The sequence below is a fragment of the Mobula birostris genome, chromosome 2, assembly GCF_030028105.1.
Source record: "Mobula birostris isolate sMobBir1 chromosome 2, sMobBir1.hap1, whole genome shotgun sequence".
In the NCBI taxonomy this organism is placed as follows: Eukaryota; Metazoa; Chordata; class Chondrichthyes; order Myliobatiformes; family Myliobatidae; genus Mobula; species Mobula birostris.
Genome location: NC_092371.1, coordinates 40933619 through 40954004, shown reverse-complemented (window position 1 = coordinate 40954004; position 20386 = coordinate 40933619). Strand labels below are relative to the sequence as shown.

Below are 20386 nucleotides of genomic sequence, written 5' to 3'. Positions count from 1 at the left end.
AAATAAACAATAATTTTGGAGGTAAAATAGAAAGTGCCCTGTATGATATAATGATGTTTGAAATACAGATGTAAGATGTTAATAGTGAAGTTCTTCTCTATACCATAAGTCTCAAACAACTTAGCACTTTGGAAATTCTACTCCTAAGGATGTTTCAGTCTGATTTTCATTCAAAGCCAGATTTTCGATTACAGCACAGAAATGTCTTTTGTACTTTGGCATGTAAAGTGTCTCCTCTGTGTCTATGGCTTATTGATATGTGTAAATGAGAAGAGAGAAGTACAACATGCACCCGGACACCACTTTCAGGAAATTCAGTTGTACATGATATAAGAAACAAGATTTTGGCCTGTTTATCATTGATAGCATATAACTAACACAGGTACCTTATAATGGAGACAATATCAAATATATCGGAAACCATAGCCTAAAATGTTTAGTCTTGCTTATTGGAAGAACGGTATCATGGAGCTGGAAACCCAGAGGGAATGTTGGTCATGACTATTTTCCAGAAATTCATCCTGTGATTTCCAGTGATGATGTGTGTAATGCTTAGACGAGAGACTGCAGATACTGGAATCTGGAGCAATGAACAATCTGCTGGAGGAAGACTAAGGGTCAAGCAGCTTCTGTGGGGAGCAAAAGACTGTCAATCTTCCAGCACAGAACCCTTCATCAGCACTGAGAGTGGAAAGAGGAGATAGCTAAAGAGGAGAGGGGAAGTGTTAAGGCAGGGGCCAGGGCTGACTCAGGAGGTGTGAAGAATGAAAGACAGAAGAAGCCTGGTCATGGAGAGGGAGGGGTAGAGTTGGGAAGCCAAGGCAGGTGGTTGGCAGGTGGAAGCAGACAAGGAAAGTGGGAAGCAAATGGACCAGGTGGCAGGAGGGGAGAGCGAAGGTGGGTACAGCTAGGAAGGTGAAAATTGGAGCTATTCGGAAAGAGGTGAACAGCAGATGAAACCAGAATCAAATGGAGAGGAAATGGAACCAGAGTGGGAAATGGGTGGATGGAAACAGACAGGGAAAGTAGATGAATTGGGTAATGTGAGGTTAGACGAGAGTATGGAAAAGAGGAAAGAGAGGGGGGAAGAGGATGATCAGAAATAAATAGGAGTTGAAGGTTGCCTGGAACTAGAAAATTCAATGTTCATACCATTGGGTTGTAGACTACCCAGGCAGAATATGAGGTGTTATTTCTCCGGTTTATGCTGATTCTCATTCTGGCAGTGAAAAGGCAAGTCAGCATAAAGGCGCTGAGGGCTTTAAGACTTTCCTGGTTTGGGGGGGGGAGCGCGGTGGATGAAGGCGTATAAAGCCTGGATGTCCATTGAAGATGAGATGGGGGGGGGGGGGGAACAGGGATTCGGAAGTTGTCAAAATGATGAAGGGGATGTGAGATGTCCTGGATATAGGTAGGAAAGACTGGTCAAGGGGAGTCTGATTAGACTCCAAGTATAAAGAGATAATTTCAGTGGGGCAGGAGCAAGCAGAAACAATGTATCTACCAGGACAGTCCTGTTTGTAGCTCTTTAGTAAGACATGATTTGGGAATAACCAGGCTGAAGTTTGTGAAGAGGATATCTCTTGATGGAATTAGATCTATGATAGAGTCCTGGTGTTCATTGCCAGGTTATGGTCCAGGAGTAGGTGTGAGGGGGTATCTAAGAACTGCCATTATGTTTTTGCGAAGTAAAGGTAAGCTTGGCAAACTATAAAGGCACTGCTCTTGACTGCGGGAGCAGTGTGAAGTGAATGGAGCACTTTGTGTTTGGAGGTGGTGAAGTTTGAGTGGGTGAGGGGAGTGAAGAATTTGGGGTGGTTGATGTCATGATGGCAATTAGGGATGAAAAGGTCAGGAGAGAGTAAAATGCTTGAAATCTTGGAACCATGAGAAGGGAATATTGGAGACAGATGTGTACTCTCTGTCAAAGATTGAAGTATAGAAGTGAAGTCAGCAGAGGAAGAGCTCTGATGAATCTGGAATGTTGAGATGCGGACGGAGGGCTGCCAAGGTAAGGCATCAGAGAGTGGTGTGGTGTGGAATGGCGAAGACCTGTCAAAGGTAGGAGCTGGGGCATAGGAAGAAGTGGTTAATGAGAGATGGTTTTGTGGGGTGAGGTAAGGGAGAGGGAGCTTAGGTGAAAGAGGAAGGAGGAAGGGGGAAGTGTGGTGTAGGGACTGAGTGGGAATACAAGGTCTGAGTACAATTCTGTTTCATTTTAGCATTGTAACAGAAATGACAGTGATGTCAATCCAAAATGAAAACTACTGCTGTGGGTCATTTAGTGGCACACCAAACATTTGAGCGTGGCTTTAAATAGTCAAGACCTACACTGATTAATCGCAGTTTTCACTATTTAAAAGCATACTTTCACTTCATTTTTTGCCTATCTGCCCTGTGGCACTCTGGTTACCGGATGCTTACTCGAGAGACCACCTTCTATCAACACAAAGCATTTTATGACCCTCTGCTGACATTTATGATTTGAAAATATTTACCAAGGCTGCTTTCCTGGTGTTACCACTGCTGTTTGACCTTAGTGCAGAAACATTGGGGAAACACCAGACACCACTCCGGAACAGGATCCACACAGGTGTTAAAGTTCAGGACTACTTATTATCAAACACCTATCCTACCTTGATTTACAGGAAACCACACTCACACTCACAGTTAGAGACAGATATATATACATCTGTCTCTGTCTCACTCTCATCATGCAAGGCACAATAGTCTTTCAGTGATAAAGTATCTTTGGTGTTAGCTGAAATTATTAACTATTAGCAGCAACAAGTAAGAGGAGGTGCTAAAACATGCAGCATTGCTGGGAGTAAATAGTCTAGTCTATAATTTGGTACTGTATAAGCACTGTTGTCCTTCTCTGCAGTTCTCAAAGTAGGCCCGCTCTAACAGGATAAGATTTTCTCATGCATTTATTTCTTAACATGCAATAGACTAAGATGATCTTTAGTTGCATTTAGGAACCATAACCTCAGTGAAAGTTTGTGGAGGTATCCTGATTAAAATAGTCACAGTGATACCTGTTGCATGTCATCTCAGCAGGAATAATGAGCTGAATGCATACCCAGAAGATTATGTCCTCCCTCAGTTCTGTCCTCGTGTATGAATTACCCATTCCAATGACCATCAGTCTGTGGATCCTCCCCTCCAGATTCAATATGTAGGTTGAGCAAGGGGTGTGTGTGTGTGTGTATGTGTGTGTGTGTGTGTGTGTGTGTGTGTGTGTGTGTGTGTGTGTGTGTTTGTGTGTATATGGTGAATGCACACACACGTTCGACTACTTATATGCATTAACAAATATTTGAGGGGATAAAGGGATCAGGAAAAGGTTTTTAGTGTAGGTGAGTGAGTTTGAAGGTGTGAGTTAATCCATGAGCATCTGGTGAATCCATGAAGGGGAATGAGGATGGTGGTTTGAACATATGCGTGTTTGGGATGGAAGGAAAGCTGACACTACAGTGCTACTGAGCTGATACTGTAAAGACTGTAGACAGCATTAGAAAGTTTATTCTAAGTCAGTTTAATATGTGACTTGGACTCATGTAAACAATTGGTCTGCTGTTCTTGGTGGCTTACACTGAACAAAGATCTCCCGTGCTGCCTCGTTCTCACTCTGATCTGCTGGCAGTCAACCATAAACGTCTAAGAGAACCAGTGCAAGAATGACAAGGCATGTCCAACACCTCCAGGTTCCCCTCCAAGTCACATGCCATATTTCCTGGATTTAAGTCTTGGAAACAAAAGCAGTGTGCAAACTGTTGAAAGTTCATATTAAGTTTATGTTGATTTCATTTTTGAGGACTATAACAGGCATCTCACAGAGGAGCCGAATCTAACAATTTCCTGATTTCTATGTTTATCTTCTCATGTTTAGAAACTGCACATTATTGAGAGATTTCCACAGTAATGACAATTTTCTTATTGCTACAGCTGCAAGTGTCAAGACAAAGTCATAAATGTTGTCTGAACTTTATTTAATTAGTCTGACCTCCAACATTGCCATCACGCTTAATACAAGTAAGAGGTTCCCAACCTTTTTCATGCCATGGACCAATATCATTAAGCAAGAAGTAGGTGGACCCCGGGTTGGGAACCCCGGATATAAATACAAAAAAAAATTCTGTTGCATTTCTAAGCATCACGCTGATTTAGAAAGGTCAAGCATGGGCCCAGGCCCAGACCCTATCAGTGAGGTACAACCCACTGCTTGGACAATTAAATGCCAGGATAGATGGACTGAAGAGTCAGGGTGTCAGGACTGGAGGTGGGGGCCGGGGCTGGTTCTGCTCTGTGACTCTTTACTCCCCTTTCCTTGGCACTGAGGCTAAGGCCATGTCGTGCTCTGGCTGCTCCAGGCTTAGTGTTTGCAAGCTTTGCAGTGATTTGCCCCACTGTGTGATGAACTAAGACTGAGGCTGTTGGCCTACCCTGGCTGCTCCGGGCTTTGGGTTTATGGACTCAATCCCATTCTGAATGCTCGTGCTTGTTTTACTGTTTGCAAGGTTTGTTTTTTTTCTCTCTCTCTGCGCATTGGGTGTGCTTTTTTTTTAAACTGAGTCCTTTCGGGTTTCTTGTTACGTGGCTGCCTGTAAGCAGACAAATCTCAGGGTTGTATAATTTATACATACCTTGAAATTAAATGTACTTTGAATCTTTCAATTTCATATCTATATTTTTCACCTGCTTATATCAACAGAAAATAATCCAATAACACAATTTCCCTATCCCAATGTAGCAATATGAAAGTTCAGATTAGTAGATTGAATTTAAAGTTCATTTTTACTTGAAGTCAAGTTTTAAAGGGCAAATTTCCATCCTCTTTTGTAAAATTCAACCTTTAATATTAACAATGTAACGACAGGAAGTTGTGATCATAATATAATTGAATTCATACTGCAAATAGAGAGGGAGAAGCTTAAGTCACATGTGTTATTATCCCAATGGAATAAAGGGAATTACAGAGGCATGAGAGAGGAGCATGCCCAGGTGGATTGGAGGGAGATACTGGCAGGGACAACGGCAGAGCAGGAATGGCTGAAGTTTCTGGGAATAGTTCACAAGGCACAGGATAGATATGTCCCACAGAAGAAGTTGTTCTCAAATGGCAGGGCTAGGCAACTGTGTCTGACAAGGGAAGCTAAGCACTGCATAAAAGCCAAGGAAAGGTTATATAAGGTAGCAAAAGAGAGTGGGGATTTTGATAATTGGGAAGCTTTTAAAATCCAACAAAGGCAACTAAAAAGCTATACGAAGGGAAAAGGTGAAATATGAGAGCAAACTAGCCAATAATATAAAGAAAGATACCCAAAAATTTTTCAGTTACATAAAGAGTAAAATGAGGTGAGAGTTGATATTGGACCACTGGAAAATGAGGCTGGTGAGGTAGTAATAGGGGACAAAGAAATGACAGATGAACTTAATGGGTACTTTGCATCTGTTTTCACTGTGGAAGGAAGTAGCAGTGTGCCAGAGGTCCGTGAAGTTCAGGGAGCAGGAAAGAGTGCCATTGCTATTACAAAGGAAAACAATGCGAGGCTACCTGAAAGGTTTTAAACTGGATAAGTCACCTGAACCAGACAGACTACATACATCCCAGAGTACTAAGAAAGGCTGCTGAAGAAATAATGGATGCATTGGTCATGATCCTTCAAGAACGACTTGATTCTGGCATGGTCCTGGAGGACTAAAAGATTGAAAATTATGGGCCAGTTAGCCTAACCTCAGTGATTGAGGAAGTGTTGGAGTCAATTACTAAGGATGAAGTTTCGGGGTTCTTGGAGACTAATCATCAAATAAGTCAAAGTCAGCATGGTTTCTGTGAAGGGAAATCTTGCCTGACAAGTCTGTTAGTTCTTCAAGGAAGTATATCAAAAGGCACTTGATAAGGTGCCACACATATGGCTGCTTAACAAGATAAAATCCTATGGTGTTACAGGAAATATACTGGCATGGATAAAGGAATGGCCAACAGGCAAGAGGCAGAGAGTGGGAATAAAGGGGGCCTTTTCTGGTTGGCTGCCAGTGACTAGTGGTGTTCCTCAGGGGTCAGTATTGGGACCGCTACTTTTCACATTGTTTGTCAATGTTTTAGATAATGGAATTGAAGGCTTTTTGGCAAAGTTTGCGGATGATACAAAGATAGGTGGAGGGGTAGGTAGTACTGAGGACGCAATGTGATTGCAGCAGGACATTCAAATTGGAAGAATGGGAAATAAGAGGCAGATGGAACGCAGTGTTGGGAAATGTATGATAATGCACTTTGGTGAAAGGAACAATAGTGTGGACTATAATCTAAATATGGAGGAGGTTCAAACATCAGAGATGTAGTGGGACTTAGGAGTCCTTGTGCAAGACTCCCAGAAGATTAATTTACAGGTTGATTCTGTGGTAAAGAAGGCAAATGCAATGTTGGCATTTATTTCAAGGGGAACAGAATATAAAAGCAAAGAGATGATGCTGAGGCTTTGTAAAACAGTTTTGTATCCCATATCTCAGAAAGGATGTGTTGTCATTAGAAAGAGTCCAGAGGAGGTTCACAAGTATGATTCCAGGAATTAAGGGGTTAACATGAGGAGCATTTGGCCTGTACTCACTGGAATTTTGAAAAAAGCATGAGGATCTAATTGAAACCTACTGAATGTTGAAAGGATTAGATAGGGTGGATGTGGAGAGGATGTTTACTATGGTGGGTGTATCCAGAACTAGAGGGCAGAGCCTCAAAGTTGAGGGGTGACCTTTTAGAACAGAGGTAAGGAGGAATTTTTTAGCCAGAGAGTTGTGAATCTGTGGAATACTCTGCCACAGACTGCAGTGGAAGCCAAGTCTCTGGATATAGTAAAGGCAGAAGTTGATCATTTCCTGACTGGTCAGGGCATCAAGGGATATGGCAAGAGGCAGGTGTATGGGGTTGAGTGGGATCCAGGATCAGCCATGATGAAATGGCAGACCAGACTTGATGGGCTGAATGGCGTAATTCTGCTCTTATGTCTTATGATCTAATGTACTAAGACTATAATCAAATGCATTTTCTTCTGGCGATTAATATTTCTAAAAAATAAAGAAAAACAATTCAGCCAAAAAGTCAAGCTTTTTTGTTTTTTTTTATTGATAAGTTGCACAGATCTAAGCATGGCAATGCAAAATGTTACTACAATTAGCATCAGAATACAAAAGTTAATGATTTAATATCTTGCTTAAAGAATAAGTGTCTATTTCATCAGATGCATTTAACCCCTTCTCTGCTGGTTCTTAGTTTTTTTTAGAAAATCTTAGCAAATATATTTCTTTACATGATATACTATATGTGTGTGTGTGTGTGTGTGTGTGTGTGTGTGTGTGTGTCTGTGTGTGTGAGAGAGAGAGATAGCATTAATTAATTAATTGCATTAATCCAAATCTGACACTGAAGGGATTATAGAGAGGCAGAAATATAAGCAATTAAGTATAAACAATGGTTTAGAAGTATGAAACAAAAATATTAAAAAAACATCTACAGTAAATTTCTAAAATAAAGATAACAACATCATGCTTTTGAAAAACAAGAATAGATAATGAGAACTTTTTGGATATAAAAGTAAGCAGCAGAAATCTTTACATTACAAAAAATATAGTGCTGTCTTTAGAGAAGTTCTACATTCAAAAGGAATATACAGTATTGCTCTTAATCAATGGCATTACGTTTAACAGTGCAAATCATTACTTTATCACATTCTTTCTACTATTACACATGGACCTTTATGAGTCAACTTTCCGTCGTTGACCTTTGTTAAGAACTTTGTTGGCTCAAAATTTACTTTGCTTTTTAGATCCTTAGCAAAAAAAAACAGATTTTTCTTTGAAATATTTTACTTTACAAAGACCTTTGAAAAACAGGGTTGATATTTTTGGCATCCAGTTCTTTAATTTTTGTTTCAGTACAATGACAGGAAGGCACTGTGGCAGACCATTTAGACAACTGAGGAAAGATGCTGTTTCCTAGTGTACAAACATGGCCACAGTAAACTAATACAAAATGTCCCTGCTTGTCAGTTTCTAAGTACATGCCATCTGCAGCCCTGATCATTTTAAAGGGCTGAATGCTGCTGATGGAGGGATCCCGTGCATCATCAAAAACAAAATTGAAAGACTTGATAAAATAGAGCAATTAAAAAATTGCTGGAGATGACAATGTTCTAAAGCAATATATTGTTCCATAATAAACTGTACATAAATTACATTACACATACAAGAAACTGACTCAGTTAAACATTTTTCATTTAACTCAAATACCATCTTTTGACATGTATTTAAAAAATTGTTACAAAATGAATTTATAAACAAGAATTGAGCTATATTGTGCACTTTGCAAGACACAATAATACTTAACAGTATAAAAAATTCAAATATGGCAATGAATGCCATGTAAGAAACCCGGGGCCAATTTTATTAAAAAATATACATTGACCACTAAGTCTTAGAATCACAAAAGTAAATAAAGAAATTCAAAAATGTATTAACTCCAGCTAATTTGTAAGATCTTTATAAGATTTCATTCTTGTAAATGTACACTGGATTGTGTATTTTTAACCTGCCTTTCTAATTTATATCTGTTATTGTCCTGTTTCAAATGTGCATTTTTGCAGAAACAGGGGAATAAAATAAAAATATGAACATTTTGAGGTCAACAAAATAGAATTTGTTTTAAATTTACACAGATTTTATGAAGTTATGATACATTTTTTCACATGTAATAGTTTCAATTTTTAATATGTAGGAATCAGGTTACTAATGTAATTTATGAAAGAATTTACTGGTAGGAACATCCTTTCATCATTATTTTAACTCTGATATGAAATAAGAGATGGAGATTAAATGTAGATAGTCAGGCAACAGCAAACTTAAAAGCAAAAACTAGGAGTTGTGCTCTCTCTGATGTTCTTAAGTAATAAGCAGGAAAAATAACTTTAAAGTAGATTCCGTGACACAAATTTAATCCACGAACTAACTATCCTTTGATAGTAAATACATATGACTTTTGAAAGGGGAAAGAACATATTGTGTCTACAATGTAATATTAGAAGATGCCATCCCTATCTCTATATTCCAACACATTTAAAGACTTCTCATTTCACATCCCTACATTAACAGATATTTATATCAGTTGGCAATATTCATGCTTGATTGCATAATACATGAAACACTGTCTAACAAACTAATTATAATTTGCTATTATGGAATGAAAATATGGTAAAAAGCATTCAGGATTTAAGCAAGCTAAATATACGTTTATAACAAAACTAAAATAAGTTCATCTACATAAAAACCACAATTGGGCTTTCTACATTCAATACATCAATAAAACAATAAATCATTGATATTGATACTAAAGTTTACTGTACCTATTTATAAAGCAAAAGAACTTACTGTAAGATTTCTTATGATGTACCAGACTACAAACCAGTCTTACTCTGAGGGTCTTCTCATAATTGATTTTATATAGAACCAGAACACTTATGAATCTTTTCATAGTTTAGCAAATTGAAGGATATGAAAAGCCCTTTCTATATGGGAAGTGTGAAAATTGAAACATTATGACACCCAAGTACTATCTCCCATCTAATTTCATTTGACTTATAGTACCATAACGTTGATAATACTTTGTCACCCCACGAGGTGGCAGTTAGCAATAACAAGTTAATATTTATAATATTTAAATCTACTTCTGCTGTGCATTTTCCGATGCCATCAATTGGGATTACATATGACAGGCATAGCTCCAACTATGCAAGAAGTATTAGGAAAATTTTAGTAGCACAGATACAGGGATCTTCCTGTTCATCAGGAAGTATAACTAATGTTCCTGTAACCTTGGGTGATCTGTGGTTTGCAACAACAAAGTGGGTCACTGGATTTATAAGGTTTGACAGCAGTATGCCATCAGAGATATTCCAAACATTAAACGATAACAGTCCTGTAAAATCAATAACAATTAATACTAAATTCTTAATCCTTATGCACATGATAGTCCATCTTTTCTTCAGGGAATTGCATCTGACTCTATTCCTGCTTTATTGTCTATTCATTAATAATTCTCATCCTCCACTGTAACAGTATTTTGTTCTAGATTAGAAGATAGGTGTCAGGAAATCTATCCCAAGAGTGATGTGCAGACTTGAATGCCTCAAGATGTGCATCATCCAATTAGCTGAGGGCAAAAGACTGGTTAAAGCTTTATTAATTAAAATCTACTGTATATCCAACTAAAAATGGCTACAAAAGGAACAATCCTGATACTGTGTAATCACTGACTAGTTATCAGGATAAAATTGCAACTATATGTCCTAGAATTTTAAAACATGATAATAATTTGATAACATTTAACTTGCTTTATACAGGCAGACTGTGTTGTGTCTTTCAGCAAGGCTGATTAAGGCATAAACGGTGGAATTTCACCTTGGCAGTAGAGAGGTTTGTATTTTGACCACAGTATTAAAAAAAATTAACAAACAACATGTACACCAGATATGTTAACATATATTTTGAATTATCTTGATTCCTTTTGAAAAGATAGTAAATGGCTTCATTCTTAGATTTAAAAGAATGGTAGAATCATTTGTAGTCTAAAACTGCTATGGTAGCATTTCTTGACATAGCAAGAAGTCTTTTGTTATATGTGTATGTGGTTGAAATATTATGTTCTATAATGGGAAAACAAGTTATACACAAAAAATTGCCTCTTCAAAGCTTGAGATATTAAAAAATAGATCTTCAATGATCATAGATATTGCTTAAATAAATCAACATGCATTAGTTATTAGTATTAGTTATTCTTGAATTCTACCTTTGTCTTAACTTTGTCTTCTGAAGTTGTTTTATGTCAAAGTTATATTAACAACATCCCAGAATATGTCAGAAAGAAACACTGAACTTCAACAGGGCATATTGATTCTAGCTATACTCTTTAAACTACTGGACATAAAATAACTTACATAGTTTGATAGAAACTTTATGCTCCTGCTGTTCATTTACCAGTTACCCAATATTCAATGCAAATCATCAAATTTTTGCACTCAATTTAGAGTTGCAGTCTGGTAGATTCAACAAAAAGTGTATTTTATCTGAGATGTCAAAATGGCAATGACGCACATTCTTGCAGTTAAACTGCTTTTTCATACCAGAACTTTTCATTTTGACTTCTGTGAAAATTATTGCAAAGATATTTCTCGCCCTTGTAGTTAAAGAAGATAATAAGAAAAGCTTAAAAATAGCTCAAAGTTCTAGTAGACTGGTCTGAAGTTCAGTCCTTTGAAAATTTGAGAGGAAATGGGTGTAATCTAAGTGAATAAAATTGTACAAGTATAAACTGAAAATACAGTTATGGACCCCAATAAATACACTGAATGAATGGAAACCATGATGAAAATTTGCTAAGCTGAAATTCACAAGGTAAAAATTCCCATAGTGATTAGTCAGAGAAACCAACTCCTTGCCAGCATATTGTTCTGTGCAGCTGAATGTGAACCTTACAGCTGACCTATTGACACACCAAGGGTACCACTAGAAGTGCAGAAAAATTCCAAGCTTATGCAAGGAAGTGTCCGTTGTAAATCTGCTGTGTCTATGACTGGCTTCGCACAATGACTGCAGAAAGATCTTTTCTTATAATTTCATTAACTGCAAAAGAAAAAGAAATAAGATGAGCACATTAAATTCCTCAGTCAGATGCAGAGTATCAAATTATGAAATTCACAAATTTTGTATATTAGATAAAAACAAATACAGGTCAACCTTCACTAATCCAGCACCATTGAGACTTGAGGAGTGCCGGATTAGTGAAAATGCCGAATTACAGAAGGATCACATTAAGCATAATCAGTACCGGATTATCAAAGGAACTGGATTACAGGTAGTCAGATTAGTGAAGATCGACCTGTATAACATTACAATGCCTCTACAATCTCATCAACCACCTCTTTCAGAACCCTAGGGTGTAGTCCATTTAATCCAGATGATTTAACTACCGTCAGTTCTTTCAGCTTCCCAATCACCTTCTCCTTAGTAATAGCAGCTAAGCTCACTTCTGCCCCAACAATCTTGAATTTCTGGTACACTACTAAGGGAGACTGACCCAAAATATTTAAGTTTGTCCACCATTTCCAGCAGTCCAATATCCACTCTCATCTCTCTTTTGCTCTTTATATACCCGAAAAGACTTTTGGAATCCTCTTTTATATGTTTGGCCAGCCTAACTTCCTATCTCATTTTTATTTCTCTCCTGTGGCTCTTTTAGTTGCCTTCTGTTGGTTTTTAAAAGCTTCCTTATCCTCTAACTTCCCACTAATTTTTGCTATATTTTATGCCTTCTCTTTTCCTTTTATGCTTCTTTGACTTTCCTTGACATCATTTAGAAATCATGCACATTTCTAAATCTACTCCAAGAAAACATGGTGTCAAAGCAAATGGTGATGTGATAAAATTCCCAATCTATTAAATAAAAACACAGTTTCCAGGTAAATAACCAGAAGCAATAGACAATAAATTCATAAGGAACACTGGCACCTGCACAGCAATTTGGGAGGTGGTGTTTTATGAAAAACATGCATTTTCCACATGTTGAACACAACTCTCCAGTTATTGTATTGGGTCAGATTGTGGGCTGAAAACCACAATAAAAGCAAACCTGTTCACCCATCACTGTCTAAATAAAGTCACAGCTCAGATTTTGGCTAGAAACTTACAATATTTTGTATCAGACTTGACCATCAGGAATTAAGAGAATCAATAACCACAATGAAAAATGGATTAACTTTTATCAAAATTCAAAAAAAAACAAGACCCTATCTACTATTGTTCTTGTTAATAGTTAATTCCATTCAGAGTATGCCATTATTACAACTTTATTGATCCACCCTGAACTTCAAATATTTGCCAACACTGTAATTGTAAAACAGAGAAACACGGAGTGGCCATTTACAGTATGACTCAGAAGATAGTGAGTGAAAGTTTTGTGTTCCATTTTGTCTAGCTCAGACTTCAGTGTGTATTTTCTATAACTTCCTGCCCTTTGTGCTTTGACTATATGGAAAGTTTACTTGCCCCCTTAATCTATTAATAACTTGAAGATGAAAAACGTGGGTGAAAGTTCTCAGATGGTCTTATTTCCTCACCTGCTGTAGGTAAACACACACAACCACAGAGACCTATTTTCAGCTCAATACATTTTGGTATTAGAGAGCGTCAAAGAAATTGTGTGAATTTTCTGGTACCGGTTTTTCAAAACCTTCATGAGTTCAAGTGGATTTTACACACTGAAAAGATTTGCAAATTATTGTGGGAACATGTACAGATATGTGTTGGTTGTAGAAGTGTAATTTCAAATTTTAAAAGAGTTCAATAAATGGAATTATTGGCATTTCCATACATGATTGATCAATGGAATTACTCTCTTCTTGTGGGGAGTTAGAATTCACTAAGATAGTATAAAGTTTTTGTTAAAGTTATAAGAAACATCAAAGTTTATTTGTGTGGCAAGAGATTTTCAAAAATATATTTTTATGTGGGACCTTTTGAAAAAAATATATAGAATACACAGTATAATGATTGTCTGCACACCTTCAGGAAAGACATGTACTTTGTTGTCTCACTTTAACTGTTGACATATCATTGCGTTAATTGAGAGGAGTTTGCCATTGTGATGTTTGATTGGAGTCTCTGTTTTTGTTAGTTGCCTTCCTAAAAAGTAATACCGTATAAAGTATAACCCATAGATATTGTGTCAACCAAAGATAGCTTGCATGAATGGTTGCAGTGGAATAGTTATTTCTTCTTCACTCAGAGGGTGGTGCTTATGTGTTACAAGCTGCCAACAGAAGTGGTAGATTGGAGGTCAATTATAACACCAGAGAAATTTGGATAGTTCATGGGTAAGGGAGGTATGAAGGGCAATGGTCTGGGTGTATATAGATGGGACTAGGCAGAAGACCAGGCTGGCACAGACTAGATGGGCTGAAAGACCTGCACTGTGCTGCCATGCTGTATATTAGGATAAATTTCAGTTGTGTTGCTTCAAAATGTATTACTAGTCTATTGCGGTAAAATGTTAAACAGTGGTACCAGTGTGTTGCCCTTTGACTCTTGATGCAAAATGAATATCATCAACTTCAACCGAATTAAACTTAAAGGAAGCATACTATTGATACTCTGCTGAATGTGGATAAACTTTGAGGCACAGATTGCCTATTTATAGAAGAGATGCTGTGGATTTTGCTTCTGTAGTAACATGGATAGTGGCAGCTAAACTTTCTTATTTTGCCTAGGGACTTGTAGTAGCCTTTTAAGTCACTAAACATATGTGTATCAAAGTATCCAATTTTCTCTTATCTCAATTCTCCATTCATTAAACCAGCTGAAGTAAGCAAAAGAATCTTTTCCTTTCAAAATTCTGTATGCGCAGAGACCTCAAACTTAGCCAAGGTTTAAGACAGAAGTCAGGTGCTTCCTGCCAACAGGAAAATTAGAGGATGATTCACTTATAAGATCCATAGTGCTGCCTGTCCTCATTTATTAATGATCTTGGCAAAGGCAATGGAACATCAAAACAATTTACAATGTTCTAAGTAGATAACATCATTCAGTAAACAGTTATGGATAGGCCCAATTGTGCAGACACATTTTTCTATATTGTCAAAATAATTATGAATTCATCACAGCATAGAGTCAAGCTCTCAATCACTAACTTAGTGCATTCATACAAATTGTCCTTGAGATTTTACACCAGAAATTGAAAGCTCAGCAAAAATGTCAGGATCCAGCTAATATCTGGAATCCAGCAGAAAACAATATTTTTCTGGGATGCCCCTGGCATTTTTGAACATCTATGCCAAAAAGTATTTGGAAGGTTATCTCCTCATGTACAAAGAGCCAGATCCATGGATCTCCATGCCAGACATCCTAGCTTCTTTGACAAGTACCCCCAAAAGGTCTGTTTCAGGATTAATTTACCTGGCAATAGATCTGGAGGATTTTGTTGAGAGAGCATTGATTGTATCTCTCCAATGGTTTGATGTGCCTGTTTTAGTCTATGTTACTGAGTTATACAGAAGGACAGGGATCATTGTTGCTTCATAGACCATGAGCATTCTGGCATGTTTAAAGTCTTGATCTTTGAATTTTCCTTTCCTCTGACAACAAAAGCTGTACTGACGTACCAGAGGTAGCAGTAAATTTCATCACTGATGAAGATCTTCACTGATGAGTGACTCCTAAGATATGGGAAGTTTTACGGGGACTTAGAAGTGAAGTTAACAGGCCAGAGGAGTACAGAGTTGAGCCCAAATTAACAGAGGGATCTTTGAACATGGATCCATGGATAGAGATTGATTGAAAGATCATTGTAGATTGGTAGAAGAAGCAATCCAGAGAAACTGGTTGAGAGGTTCAGTTGCCAGACTGGTAGGGGATTGTTAATAGAGGCTGTCAGTTATGAGGATGACTGAGGTTGGATGAGATAAGACCAGTCCTGGGGGATGGTGGTGTGGGAGGTAGATGAATGGCACATCAATCATTGTGAATGGAGTCGGGAGATTACCAGTTGATGTAAGGAGTGAGCTGATTGCGAGTGAGGAATTACTCACAATGGGTGTGGGTGGGAGGGGTTGTATAGTTGGGTGAAAGAAGAAGGCCAGGTATGGAGGCGGTCGGGGGGAGGGGGGGGAAGCAAGAGAACCATGTCTCCAAAACAACCTCATGGTTAGCATGTATATTTTTACAATCCACGTAATTGGCATAGGCATGGGAATCATGGCAATGGAAAATTAAAGAGAGAAAGAAAGAAAAATGAAACTGGGAGAGGAAATGAAAATGAGTGAGAAAGCGAGTTAGGCAATACGAATCATTGTAATGGGAAAGTTTGAGGATCATGAGAGATTAGACGACTGGAAGATGAGTTGAATGGTTTAAAAAGAGATGGAAATATGTGAGTCAGAAAAAAAGTGCAAATAAAAGAGAATATCTATTTTAAGTATGGAGGAATTGCTGGCATCACTGACATTTCCTACCCAGCTCTGATTCGCTGAAAACAAGAGAAGGCTGAGGCTAGATGGTGGGTGACATTCCCTTCTTGAACCACAGTTCTTTTTAATGATTTGTTATAATTAAGTAGCTTGTTAGGTAAGTGAAAACAAGTAAGGTGAACATAAATCCAAAGGGTTTCTACAGTTATATTAATAGCAAAAGAATAGTGAAGGATAAAACTGGTCCCTTAGAGAATCAGAGTGGACGGCTATATGCGGAGCCAAAAGAGATGGAGAGATTTTGAACAACTTCTTTTCTTCGGTATTCACTAAGGAGAAGGATATTGAATTGTGTAAGGTAAGGGAAACAAGAAGGGTAGTTATGGAAAGCATGATGATTAAAGAAGAGGAAGTACTGGCGCTTTTAAGGAATATAAAAGTGGATAAGTCCCCGGGTCCTGACAGGATATTCCCTCGGACCTTGAGGGAAGTTAGTGTGGAAATAGCAGGGGCTCTGACAGAAATACTTCAAATGTCATTAGAAACAGGGATGGTGCCGGAGGATTGGCATATTGCTCATGTTGTTCCAGAGTAAACCTGGCAATTATCGGCCTGTGAGTTTGACGTCAGTGGTGGGTAAATTGATGGAAAGTATTCTTAGAGATGGTATATATAATTATCTGGATAGACAGGGTTTGATTAGGAACAGTCAACATGGATTTGTGCGTGGAAGGTCATGTTTGACAAATCTTATTGAATTTTTTGATGAGGTTACTAGGAATGTTGACAAGGGTAAAGTGGTGGATGTTGTCTATATGGGCTTCAGTAAGGCCATTGACAAGGTTCCACACGGAAGGTTAGTTAGGAAGGTTCAATCATTAGGTATTAATATCGAAGTAGTGAAATGGATTCAGCAGTGGCTGGATGGGAGACACCAGAGAGTAGTGGTGGATAACTGTGTGTTAGATTGGAGGACAGTGTCTAGTGGTGTGCCTCAGGGATCTGTACTGGGTCCAGTGTTGTTTGTTATATATATTAATGATCTGGATGATGGGGTGGTAAATTGGATTAGTAAGTATGCAGATGATACTAAGACAGGTGGAGTTGTGGATAATAAAGTAGGTTTTCAAAGCTTGCAGAGAGATTTAGACCACTTAGATTAGTTGGGCTGAAAGACGGCAGATGGAGTTTAATGCTGATAAATATGAGGTGCTACATTTTGGTAGGACTAATCAAAATATGATATACATGGTAAATGGTAGGGCATTGAAGAATGCAGTAGAACAGAGGGATCTAGGAATAATGGTGCATAGTTCCCTGAAGGTGGAATCTCATGTGGATAGGGTGGTGAAGAAAGCTTTTGGTATGCTGGCCTTTATAAATCAGAGCATTGAGTATAGGAGTTGGGATGTAATGTTGAAATTGTATAAGGCATTGGTAAGGCCAAGTTTGGAGTATTGTGTACAGTTCTGGTCACCGAATTATAGGAAAGATGTCAATAAAATTGAGAGAGTACAGAGGAGATTTACTAGAATGTTGCCTGGGTTTCATCTCCTAAGTTACAGAGAAAGGTTGAACAAGTTGGGTCTTTATTCTTTGGAGCGTAGAAGGTTGAGGGGTGACTTGATAGAGGTATTTAAAATTATGAGCCGGATAGATAGAGTTGACGTGGATAGGCTTTTTCTATTGAGAGTGGGGGAGATTCAAACAAGAGGACATGCATTGAGAGTTAAAGGGCAAAAGTTTAGGGGTAACATGAGGGGAAACTTCTTTACTCAGAGAGTGGTGGCTGTATGGAACGAGCTTCCAGCAGAAGTGGTTGAGGCAGGTTCGATGTTGTCATTTAAAGTTAAATTGGATAGATATATGGACAGGAAAGGGATGGAGGGTTATGGGCTGAGTGCGGGCCGGTGGGACTAGCTGAGAGTAAGAGTTCGGCATGGACTAGAAGGGCCGAGATGGCCTGTTTCCGTGCTGTAATTGTTATACGGTTAGCCATAGAAAGTGACCTGGAATCACATTCACACAGGACTAGATCAGGAGAACAAGTTAGCATCCTGACACAATATTACTGAACTAGCTGGGTTTCGTGTACAAAGTTGGATCACTTTAAATTCTCCATGAGTCATAAGGAAATATAACCTTGCTTCCCCTGAGTTACTTATTCAATAGAGTAACCACTATACGGGAAGGGAGAGAGGGGAAATTAAGAGGTACAAGTGTTAATTGAAAGGTGAGGATTGAAAGAGGAAAGGTGGAATAAAAATAGTAAGCAATGCACTTGAACATTGTATTGATGGAACAGGCTTGAAATACATTTGCTCACACCATTCTGTTAGTAATTTAGCAAACATTTTGTATACATAGTAACAAAAAAAGGGATGTATTTTTGCTCCTATGCCACTACTTTTCTAAACTTGCAATGGCAGTCCAACTAATCTGATGCAACAGTCTCTCACTTAGGTAAGTATTCACATGCATCATTTCTAAACAAAAACAAACAAAAGCTGTTGTTAACGCCTTCCTTAGAAGTTAATCATTTGAAATGCAAGCAAACATGATGTCATTTACATCAGCCCTACAGTAGCAAAAGGCAATAGGCAAATCCTATGCAAAAACTTTATAGCTAATTATAGTTATTTGCACCAGTTTTTAACATTTTTCTGCTGATGAGCAATGAATCCAGCAGTAAAATCATGAGTTTATCAGTGACTGCATGAGGGGAGCTTGTCTCAGTCTGAATATCTGTACAGCTTCAGTTTGTCATCCACTCTGTTTCTTTCTGCAATATATCTTCATTATCTAAAGTACTATAAATAGTCTAAAACTTGCTGTGGCTCTTTTAGAAGCATGATCTTCACGTCTGCTCCAGGCCTTTCAATATTTGCCAGGTTTCAATGAGATTCCCTCCTCATTTTAAGCTCCAGCTCTTAAGGAGCCATCAAGTGCTCCTCATATGTTAACCCTTTCAGTATCTCTTCACAAAAACAAATCATGATACATGAACCACTATACCTGCTCATACATTGCATATCTCCTTGTTTCTGCTGCCTCTCAGTGTGTCGCCTTATTCCAATCCTCTCATTTATTTCCTTATAACCTACTCTCTTACACATGATCATGGCACATGGCAAATTGTCTTGTAAATGGAAAGGCTTTTGAACTTCAGGAATTTGACCCTTTAAATAGCTGACTTCTATAAGTAATCGTATCAGTAATGAAAAATTGGAATGAGTAAATATGTTGCTTTGGCAAATTTTACACCTGAACACAACATTATAGCAACAAACAATCTGCTGAAAGAACTCAATGGGTTGAACCTCATCTGTTGTAGAAAAGGTATTGTCGATGTATCAGGTCAAAGGCCTGCTGAACATTGCACTTCCTCTTGTTCAATGTTCAGCAGGCCTTTGACCTGAGATGTTAACTGTCCTGTGCTATCACCAGTGGGATCATCAGTTGGTGGCAGATCAACTGATGATCCCACTGGTGATAGCACAGGACAGTTAACATCTTAGTCCATGTGTATTTTGTACCCTGATGTATCAGGTCAAAGGCCTGCTGAACATTGCACTTCCTCTTGTTCTGGAAGGTACACATAAATTTGAATGATAGGAAACTTATCTCGTGGTGTTTAGAGCAGGAATTAGTTTTTATTTCATCCAATACATGTTCTATAATTTCTTTTGCTTAACATCAACCTCTCAAGAGTGATCTGGAGACGGACATAAATGACAGCGATACACTTTCCCAAATAACTATATCTATTTCAAATCAGAGAAAATGGCTTATGATGTGTTCTATGAAAATATGAAGCTAAGAAGCAATACAGGATAGTGACTCCAAAGCATGTTTTAATGGTTCACTACACAGAAACACAAAGGCCTTGTTTGTCTTTGTAGGTCATGTGAATAGATTATATTCTCAATGCTCCCACACAAATTTTAAATTTGTGATCCCGTATATTTGCATATTAAGTCGCACCGAGAATTATAGAGTCGTACGGTATAGAAGGAAGCCTATCAAGTATGTGTCAGATCCTAGCATTCCCACTAATCCCAAAGACCTGTTGTTTTCCCATAATAGAAACATAGAAACATAGAAAATAGGTGCAGGAGTAGGCCATTCAGCCCTTCAAGCCTGCACCGCCATTTATTATGATCATGGCTGATCATCCAACTCAGAACCCCGCCCCAGCCTCCCCTCCATGCCCCCTGATCCCCGTAGCCACAAGGGCCATATCTAACTCCCTCTTAAATATAGCCAATGTACTGGCCTCAACTGCTTCCTGTGGCAGAGAATTCCACAGATTCACCACTCTCTGAGTGAAGAAGTTTTTCCTAATCTCGGTCCTAAAAGGCTTCCCCTTTATCCTCAAA

At 38.2% G+C, this 20386-nt stretch overlaps 1 protein-coding gene across 2 annotated transcripts in view; it reads right to left on the bottom strand.

Annotated features, from left to right (window-relative positions):
* Positions 1–7099: 7099 nt before the first annotated feature.
* nfatc2a (nuclear factor of activated T cells 2a) overlaps positions 7100–20386 on the bottom strand; it is a 147340-nt gene continuing 134053 nt past the window's right edge. For both annotated transcript variants that reach the window (XM_072239880.1, XM_072239888.1), the window contains one exon: positions 7100–11670. In XM_072239880.1, coding sequence (XP_072095981.1) covers positions 11656–11670 — 15 coding nt within the window. In that variant the 3' untranslated portion in view covers positions 7100–11655. The remainder of the gene's footprint in view (positions 11671–20386) is intronic.